The sequence below is a fragment of the Pistacia vera genome, unplaced genomic scaffold (genome assembly GCF_008641045.1).
Source record: "Pistacia vera cultivar Batoury unplaced genomic scaffold, PisVer_v2 Contig512, whole genome shotgun sequence".
Taxonomy (NCBI): domain Eukaryota; kingdom Viridiplantae; phylum Streptophyta; class Magnoliopsida; order Sapindales; family Anacardiaceae; genus Pistacia; species Pistacia vera.
In genome coordinates, this window is record NW_022196349.1 from 1,069,444 (window position 1) to 1,080,232 (window position 10,789).

At 33.5% G+C, this 10,789-nt stretch overlaps 1 protein-coding gene across 1 annotated transcript; it reads right to left on the reverse strand.

Moving 5' to 3' along the window:
* Window positions 1-443: 443 nt before the first annotated feature.
* LOC116106366 (4-coumarate--CoA ligase 2) lies at window positions 444-5,830 on the reverse strand. The gene is made up of 6 exons (XM_031392722.1): window positions 4,673-5,830; window positions 2,737-2,935; window positions 1,834-1,979; window positions 1,642-1,709; window positions 1,410-1,512; window positions 444-844 (listed from the first exon to the last, which is right to left on the reverse strand). The coding sequence occupies exons 1-6, from the start codon at window positions 5,735-5,737 to the stop codon at window positions 719-721; spliced, it is 1,707 nt and encodes a 568-aa protein (XP_031248582.1). The 5' UTR covers window positions 5,738-5,830; the 3' UTR covers window positions 444-718.
* Window positions 5,831-10,789: the final 4,959 nt, after the last annotated feature.

Consider the following 10,789-nt stretch of genomic DNA (forward strand, 5'->3'; position numbering starts at 1 on the left):
ATCACCATTCGATTCACCAGGCCCCACTTAAAAAAAAACCATATTTCCCTATCTCTTGGTAACTCACTGAAAACCGACTATGAAAGTAAAGTGTATTTTAGGTATTAACAGAATATAAAATGTTGGATGGAAATGTGATATTTTGAAACTTTGTAGGTGCAAAAGGGTCACTAAGGTAAACCTTCGGTGGGAAAAAGTCGTTTACTCTCTATAAAAGGCCCCTCAAAATGAAAAGGATCATTTTCTGATCTCATCTGTACTTCAAAAAATTATAAGATTGAGTTCAAATGCTAATGAAAAGATAAAAACAGAAAACAGATCTTTACCTGAGTAAAATATATGTTCGAGATCAAAGGTTAATAAAAAAGATAAAAACATGAAACAGAGCTCAACGAACATATGCCCGTTATTGCTGAGATGTAATTAGATTCCCAGAAACAATATAAAGAAACCATCCACCTTAAAAGCTAGAAGGTCATTCTCTTTCACAAGATTCAGACGTACTCAAAGAATAACGATTACAAAATAAACGACGTGATTCTAACAATAAAAGCAATTCAAAGAATAATAGAACTTAATAGAGTTCACATTATTACAAGAAATTTTGGCAACTATTAATAAAATTACATGACGAGAAAACAAAGGGAAAATAAAAACCAAGAACAAAAGATTAAAAAGAAGAAGATTGTGAATAATATAATATGAAAAGAAAATGAAACTAGGGCAAAGAAGAAGGTGGAGTGGCCAACTTGGCTCTTAGATCTTTTCTCAAAATCTTTCCAGAAGGAGACTTTGGAATTGCATGAACAAAGTACACCTTGTGCAATCTCTTGTAAAACACTACCTGTAATTTGTCACACACATATTTTTGTTATCAGCTTTTAATTCTACTGCAATTGCTAATCTACTGCCTTTTCCATATTATTTTTTTTCCAAAAATCGGCTGGAAAAATCGAAAAGAAAACTCGATTTCGTATTTTCTAGATATAAAAATGCATTTGATAGATTTTTAAAAAGGGGGAAATTATATGTGTCTACTATTCTTGCTCGACGATGAAGCTTACCTCTCATCTCATTGCCAAACCTAAGCCTTTGTTTTTTTTTTTTTTTTTCAATAAATAAAAATTAAATTAATTTTCATGTAAATGTTTGACCTAAAAAATTGAAAAGTGTTTTTTTAATCCTTTTTTAAAAGTGAATTTTTTTTTTTACTTTTCATTTCTAAAAATTACAAAACTTGTTTTTATAGTTTGCTGAATTTAGAAAACACATTCTTGTGTTTTCCTTTCTCGATCAGTATGCGTCAGTGTCAAACACTAAAATTAACTTCATTTGAATATTCAATATCAAGATGAGAAAAATAGTTGAAACAATTGAATTTCATAAAAATATATATATATAATTTATACCTGATTTGCTACGTATTCTTTTACTGCTTCTTCAGAGAGTTCAAGGCCTTTTGTTCTAACCACAAATGCCACTGGAACTTCTCCTGCTACTTCATCTTTTTGCCTGTTCACAATGCTCCAATTATACATATTTTTTTTTTTATTGAAATATTTTCAAAAACGGTTTTCATACTAAAAATATATTTATAACAATTAGTTTTGAATCACAAATCAAATTATGATTTATACTTACGGTACAACAGCCGCATCTGCAATACATGAATGATTTATAAGAAGAGCCTCAAGCTCAGCTGGGGGCACCTGCAATAACAGGTTTGACAAAGTTTATGAGAGAAATAAAAACTTGTACTTATATAATTAATAATCTTAACATAAAAAAGAAAATGGCAGTAAAAGAATTATTAATAAGGTCTAAGAAACAAACCTGGAAGCCTTTGAATTTGATAATTTCTTTCACTCTATCAACAATGAAAATTTCATCGTCATCGTCAACGAAACCTATATCTCCGGTGTGAAGCCAACCCTCAATGTCTATAGTTGTAGCCGTGGCCTCAGGATCATTCAAATATCCTATATTTTCTTAAAGATAAATTAATGCGAATATAGCGTTAAAAAAATAAAAAATCTATACTATCTCCATATAATTAAGAAAAAAAGTTGTCCCTGTAAATAGGGTTCTGACTTTAGTTCTTTTGGGGTGAAAATTAAAAACAAAAAAGGTAAAAGGGGCTACTAAACATTTAGGTTTATTTTATGATAAATTTATCCTTGCTTGGAATTCTAGGCCCATGGATATGGATGGGCTCGAACCTTCGAAAATAAAAATAAAAAGGCCTAACTCGGGCCTATGTTTTATTACATAATATCAATTAACATATATCACAATTATTTAATCACAAAATAACAGTTTTTATGGTATTGTAACAAAATAAAGAATAATATTTTGGGTACTAATGGATGGGTACTAATCTGTGTACTAACTAAAGCATAGTACGGGTACTATACATATAGTACGGATACTATGCTTTAGTTAGTACACAAATTAATACCCATCCATTAGTACCCATAGCATCACTCCAAAATAAATAACAGGGTGTATCAACCCTAAGAGATTAGCCTGACAGTAAAAAAAGTTTGCTCTCTTTCTTGAGTTCTTGAGTTTAAACTTTGAGACTACCTATTATAATAATATTGTGATTTACCTGATCTTTTGGACTTGTAAGATGTTCAATAAACCTCAAAAATTAATTGAGATGTGTGCAAGTTAACCCGAATATTTTGATTATCAAAATAAAAAAGTAATAACAGGGTGTACGTATATCGTTACCTTGCATAATTTGAGAACCTCGGATGCAAATTTCGCCGGGTTGATTGCGGGGAAGAGGGGAACCAGAGTCAGGGTCAATAACCTTGAGATCTGCATTTCTAACCACAGTCCCACACGACCCTGATTTGGTTGGGAACGGCTGTTTTGCAAACGCAAGGCACATTGATAACACTGGTCCCGCCTCCGTCATTCCATACCCCTATTTCCAATCACCCAAAAATGTTATCCAGTCGGTCTTTATTTTTGGATTGAAACAAAAATAGTGGACGACAATTTATGATTTAATCCGACGTACAATAATTTATAATTTAATTATCAATTTGAAATATAAAAAAAACACCGATTATTAAAATAAAACTAGTAACATAATTAAGTTGGTACTATATTAGGATTTAATTTATGCAGGTCGGGGCATTCCCTAACGCCTACCCAATTTTAGTCCTCTATATGAACCTATTTCAATAAAACCATTTAAAAAATAATATTTTTGACATTTATAAATAATAATAATAATAATAAATTTGAGATAATTCCTGATTGAATAATGTGAAGCAAAAATTTTACATAAATAACCAAAAAAAAAAAAAAAGAAATTCTAAAATGTGATATATATGTGGAAAGCAGGAATAAAAAAATAAATAACAGGTGTCTCTTTTTTTTTTTTTTTTTTTTGGATCGGGTTAACACCTCAACTAATCTTTTAGGACTGTAAAAGTATAGGTAGGAGACCTAATGACTACCTTTATTAACAGGGACGGATCCAACCTAGTTTTGGTGAGCCGTGACCCATTCTTAATTTTTTTTTTTTAAATATTAATATGTATAATTTTTGGATTTTGGCCCACCCTAACAAAAATATTAATGTATAATTAGTCTTTATTTTAGCTTACCTTAACAGAAATTTTTGAATCCATTACTGTTTATTAGTGCTTAGGGGGATTCAAACTCAAACTCAAGAGCTCACAGAATATTCTTTTACTCTTATCATTCATAGAAGACCTAGTGATAAACCAATTTTTTTTTTTCAAACTCAAACTCAAGAGCTCACGGAATATTCTTTTGCTCTTATCATCCATAGAAGACCCAGTGATAAAGCAATTTTTTTTTTTTTTTTAAAAAAAAAAGGGTCCGTCTCCTTCATTTATTTCCGTAGATGGTGAAAGTCAAATGAAATTCATGAACAACTGAAATTGCAGCCATTCATTATATATCCTCTCATAATTAAGTGGCCGCAAAATTAGTTTCTCTCAGTTTCTTCCAACTAATGAAACTCTAATAAATTAGTTGGTTGATCACCATGACCGCCGCTCTTTAATTTCTTCAATTTCATTTTTGTCTATAACCTATACTATTAAAATCAATTATTCGAATAAAAACTTAAAATTTTATTTACTATTTAACAGTATTTGAATTCAATAAATATTACCATTCTATAACGTTATCCAATCAATAATATTGTCACATATTATTTTTATAAAACTGTATTAAATTATTTTAGAGGAAAATAATTGGGTTGACCCAACCACCATGGTGAGAAAGCTCACATGTCACACCTACCAGTAAACTTTATAGAACTATATAATTAGTAATTTAAGTATGGTTAACCTCCTCTCAAATCTAAATACAGGTACATTCTTATGATTAGTTAATAAAAATCTGGCTTAAATTATTCAATAATATTAATTAATTGTTGATATTTCTTCAAATAATTATACAATTTATTTTACCTCTCAAAAAATAGACTAATTAATCTTATAAAATTATTAATAAAAGCTTTTTTATTTGTTATTTCATTATAGACAAATTTTAATGTCTAATGACTAAAATGACCTCTAACTTTACAAAAATAACAGAGTACCCTCAGAAACTGTTTTTTCCGTTTCATCACTCGCTTATTGCATGAACTTCAGTTAAAAGTGCCAAAACAAACACTAACCTGTCCCAAAATTGCTTGCGGAACTCTACTCCGGAGCGCCCCTTCCAGCTCCTTTCCTAGCGGTGCCGCCCCCGAAAGCACCACCCTTATTGAGCTTAGGTCGAACTCCGCCACCATCGGATTCTTCGCCAGTGCCAGCACCAGTGGCGGCACCACCGCCGCCACCGACACCTTGTGCTTTTGTATCAACTCCAACAGTGCTCTTATCTCAAACTTCTGCATCAACAAAACTGCGGAGCCGGCTCTCAGCGAACACAAAAGGACACTGTTTAACGAATAAATATGGAACAATGGCAGCACACAGAGCACCACATCGTCGCCTTTCAAGAATAAATTTGGGTTCTCGCCGTCCACTTGTTGCGCGACGCTTGTGATCAAACTCTTGTGCGTTAAAATGACTCCTTTGGGGAGTCCTGTTGTGCCGGAAGAAAATGGTAAAGCTACAGCATCATCGGGGTCGATTGAAACTTGAGGGATTTGGTTCTCATTCGCCTCCGATAATGCACTGAAATGTAGGCAATTTTCCGGCGGGTCATCCACTGTGATCACTGTAAAATCTTCGCCTATTTCCGGAAACTTTTCGTTCGAGTCTCGAAGCTTGTCGACGTATTGCGATTGTGTGATGATGATTTTAGCTTGAGAACCCTTGAATTGCTTAAAGATTTCAGGAGAAGTGTAGAAGGGGTTCGCCGTGGTGGTGACAGCGCCGATCATAGAAGCTCCCATGAACGAGAAGACGAATTCGGCACAGTTTTGGAGAAGAATCATGATGACATCGCCCTTTTTTATGCCTAAACCAGCTAAACCGGCAGCAGTTCTTCGACAAATAAGGTGAGTTTCAGCAAACGAGTAAGATTTGCCAGTGGAACCGGCGATCAAACAAGGGTTATCGGCGAAAGTGGAGAGGTTTTCGAAGCAATAAGTGTGGAGAGGGAGATGATTATTGATGGGAATATCAGGAAGTTTAGACTTGAAAACATGAGTTTTCTCATTATTATTAGAATTGGTAGAAGGAGAAAGCTCAGGTTTTTGAACTTGCTCAAGAGAATTAGCTATGGAGATCATATTGAAGCTTCAAAAAATTGAAGTTGAGAGAAAGAGTGTGGAAAGAAAAATAAATATGAAGAAGGGGCACTGGTGGTAGGTAGAGCTAATGGGTGAGAGGTAAGTAGGGTAGCTTTTATGGGAGAAGCAAAAGCATGCTCTATCTCACGTTCAAATATATAACTTCAACTTCAACCAAAAGCACTTATTTCTTCATAAAAGCTTTTGAGCTACCTAACTCTCTTCTTCTCTCTTTCTTTCTTAGGGTTTAAAACAATTTCCCCCTCAAGGTTTAAGGAAAACCCAACTCACACATGGATTTTGAAAAGTAGCAAATGCACCCAAAAATTGATTACTTTATCATTAAAAGACTACGATACCCTTTTTCTAACTATATATTATTTTCATTTTTTATTTTTTCAATTTTCACTTTGACTATATAAAAATTAAAGATATAAAAAAAAAAAAAAAAAGAACCTGAAACTTTGTTTTGAAAAGACTTTTGAATCCTTTATATTATTAATTTATTATACAGTACTTCCCTCTCCCATTTTATTTTAATCATCTTTTAAGTATGTAATTTAATTAAATTTAGGACCTTATTTTATTTTTAGATTATTGTATAGAATTAAATAATAATTCATTTATTTATATATTTATTATATAAAATTAGCCTATAAATATTACTATGTATATAGTTAAAATAAAAATTAAAACTAAAGAAATTAAAACAGAAAAGAATATATAATTGGACAAATGGTGCTATAGTCTTTAATTTTTTATAGAGTAAAGTAATTAATTTTTGGGTGCATGTATTATTGTTCCAAAACTTTTGGGTGTATTGTACTTTTCTTAAACCTTGAGGTGGAAATTGTTAAATTGCTATAAACCCGTCTTTCCAACTACGTAAAGAAAGCTATTGCCACTCATTCTTCTGATTAGTTAGCCAGTTGCTCTCCCTGTCTCTATATATTTTGTTTGTTTTTTCCACTTGTGGTTATCTTTCTTTATATATAATTAATTAATTTTAGCCCCTTCGGAAACTAATTTAAGTTCGCTTTCTTTGGAGGTCAATTAATACGGCAAACTAATAAATGCATGCCAGGTAATTATTAATCGTAATTAATTTAAAATAGATAAGAGAGAAAATTAATTTTTAGATATGTTAGTAATTCAATGGTTGATGATATGAACGATGTGATATGATACCATGTTGGTATTTTAATTTAATTTTTTTTTTTAATATTGCGTGATTATACAAAATCCATTTACTATTAATTGCAAATTTGTTTGCGTTAACTGTCTGTATGGGTATGACAGACTTCAAATCCAATGAGAATTTGGAGGGTTATTTTGATACGGCTTATTCGAATAGAGTTTATAAAAAAAAAAAAAAAACTTATCAAAATGTAGTTTTTTATGAAAAAGTTATTTATTGTTTAGTTAGGAAAATATAAAATAGTTTTTTTAGTATAAATTTATCAGAAAATACTTTAATTATATATAATAAATCAAGTCAAATGTATAAAATACGACATGGATTTTTCAAATTTCAACACTTTAAATATATAAGTTTATCTTTTAAACTGTAAAATAATTTATTTTAAATCTTATAAACGGTTTAAAACAAACAATCTCAATAAATTTTAGAAGTGTTTACAACTTTAATAAAACTCTTTCAGCCACTAAATAAGCCTAACTAGGTGTGTGCAAAAGAATCAACCGAAACAAAAACCAACGGATACTTGGGGTCCAATTCTAGTTCCTATTCAAAACCAGTCCTCACAGGGTAGATTCTGGTTCTAGAAATTAGGAACTGACACTGTGCAGGTTCAATTCCAATTCCATCACCTCAAGAACCAGAACCGGTCTCTGGAACCAGGATTAAATTGAAATGTTTTAAAAATATAGGGACCATTTAAAATTTTTTGATTCAACTGAAATTCTTCTAGAATTTTTCATTGTTTTGTTTGTTTTTATTCACAACTGAATTGAATTAAGCTCCTCACCCCTGTTATTAAAATTAATTCACCACAGATAATCTTTATTTCTTAATTAAAACAAATTTATTTTTTTCCATTCACAAAGAAAATTGCCTTAATTGATTATCACAATCCTTGGGATTTTTTTTAATATCTGACCATTCCTGGTTATAAACACGAGCTGGAAAAAAGGCAATTCTCCTTGATGATATTGCAATTAAGAAACTCACCCTTCCATTTATGGAATATTCGGAATTTGTCTTCTGTAAAAATCTCCACTCCCGAAGCCTCGAGAATGCAACCAACCCAGAAGCATAAAAAGCTTCCAACAATATCAACCATTCTCATCTTCTCTCCCACAAAAGAATTTCTTATCTTTAAGCTCATTTTCTAGTGTTTTCAGGTGCAAACATGCTTCTTCCATGGCCTCCTTTCGGTTCTTCTCCTGAATCCAGCAAGCTTTCCAAAGTGAATGCACACTATATACATATTATAAACTACAAATAAAGAAGTAGAATTGTTGATACTTGATTTTGACACCAACGACTTCGCACGTGCAAAGTGCTAAGCAGGTCTTAGAAATTACGCGTGATTAACTAGTTTTAAAGCTAGGACAAGGTTATAAACACAGTTGAATGCAAAGACTTAATAATAAACAAGACAGTGAGAATTTTATAGTGGCTCGGATGCTTAAAGCAATTTCTACATCTACTGTTTCTTTTATATAAATGTGTTACTAGATGTCGCATATAGCAAACAGCGAATAGAGGTACAAAATTATATATTCAGAGAGAATATTAAGCTAGTCTCTATCTCGTAGTTGTCTTTGCTGTCAATTGTTATGAAAATCAGAGATTGATCACCCAAATTTGTGAGAGGGAGTCCTCTATTTATAACTGTTGAATTCAAGGTAATGATTACAAGTCTGCAGGAGGGTAGGTGTTATCCAAGTTCTTCCTTGCCTCTCATTGGCTGATAACTTAGGAAATATCTTCAAATTATCTGAGGCTTTGATAGGTGTGCGGTCCTCATTCACTTATAGACAAAACCTGAATCGGTTGGGTTGATGACAGTGGTCTCTTTGTCTTAGGGTGACGTGGTAGATTCTGGATGGCACAAAGCCTTCTTGAACTCTGATTGGTACTTATTGATGTAAGCTTTCGCCGACCTTGATTTTTTTAGCATAATAGAAGCTCCCCAATTCTTAAGATTCAAGGAATTGGATCTTGAGAACTTCATGATTATGCTGCAACCTGACTTGTATTCAGAAATGTTTGCTCGAGCTGAAAGCTAAGAATAGTCACATCGTTTCAGGCGATCTAAAGCTGATTGCTTGATATGACCAACAAATTGAGTGTAAGTCGTGATCTAGACTTTGAGAGTAACACCAGCGACCTGACGTGATCGTTTACAGAGGTCCGTCGACTTGAGTTTGATCTTGTCATGTGCTATCAAGATGTATTTGGAACCCCAATTGTCATGCACGACCTGAAAACACTTTAGAACATTTTGATGTTAAAAATTGAAAACCATCTTGTTCGGTGTTTGAGTCTGACATGTTGAACAAATGTTATTTTTGAACGACCTCTTCAGATGTTATATGTTGCGCTTGACAATTGGCTCGGTCAATAAGATAAACCTTATCTGACAGAAGTGTCTTTGCATGTAACAAGTATCAGTCATGAGCATCAAATGCAAGTAATGTTGAAATGACATTCCCTTTTGAAGCATTGAATACGGATGAGTGCGCATTTAATGTGGAGGAGATAATCACGCCGACGCTTGGCAATTTCGATAAAGAAATACACCGAATGATTTTCACGAAGCGTGGGGGTTACTCTTCGCGCGGATTGACGACACGTGGTCGCAATCAACGGTTAGGAGTGTGTTCCGGTCTAAACGTCGCTTATAAAAGAAATCAAGTGTCGTCTTCCACCTTATAAAACCGTAAGCTTACACTAAGTTTTCAAAGAACTCAGATTCTTCAGAGAGAAAAACAACGTTTCAAGTTCCAAAATTTGTTCTTCTTCTTCTAGTTAATGCGAACTCAATGCTAGGATAGAGCACCTGTTCTCAACAGCCAAGAGGTAAGGAAACTTCTCCCTTTTTCTCTTTTTTCCATAGTCATGGGGGCTATAGGCGTCTGGTAGGTTTAAATGGCAAGCATTTCTGGGTAGTGTTCGAAAGAAACACTTTGAAGATTTAAAACTTAGGGTAAAAAGCCTTAGAAGATTAATCTTAAGAGTTTTTAGGGTTTTTAGGAGCTTTGATGACTATGGAAGGGAAACCAGGGTTCTTTTACTCTTCTGAGTCGTCGTATGAGGTAGATTATTCAAGGTCTGAGTCATCCCTACATGTCACACCTTTACAGACTCAAAGGGCAATGGAGGTCCCCGAGACGAGAACAATTGGAAAAGGGAGCTTGCAACCATCAGGCACCTCGGCAAGTCCAAAGTGCAGTAGACTAGTATGCGATCAACGTGGGCATGTATCAACACAGGTTGCACACTGTTCAGGATCCTCCCAAGGGAATGACTGCATTCTCGAAAGCCATTTTTAAATGTGGGGTGAGGATACCCCTACATCAGGTCGATCCTCGACTACTTCTAGGTTGCGCCATTCCAACTGACGCCAAATGCATATATAGCTATTGTTGTGTATATAGCATTTGGCAAGCATGACCTTGAGGAGCCAACAATGCAAGAGTTCGCTTGCCCCTACATCCTAAAGAAGAGTAAGGACAAGGACTCATACTATCTCTCCAAGTGATCGACGATCGAGGGAGAGATATTTGGTTACCCCAGCAATGTGGGGGCCTACGAAACCACATATTTTTTCTTCAAGTACGAAGATGTCTGTAATTTTAAGGAACCAAGTAGGTCTTCCTTTTAACTTTCATGTTATTCGCCATTTAACCTTAATTCTTTTTTAGACAATAAGCTAACGATGTAGAAAACAAAACGACTAGGTTTTTGGTGCTAGCTGATCGCAACTGCATCGAAACATTTGGTCGACTACCTGACCAAAGTCATGCTATGTGTATTAACCAATACAGTAAATGTCGTTTTAACTTCTGAAAGTGCATTTCCAA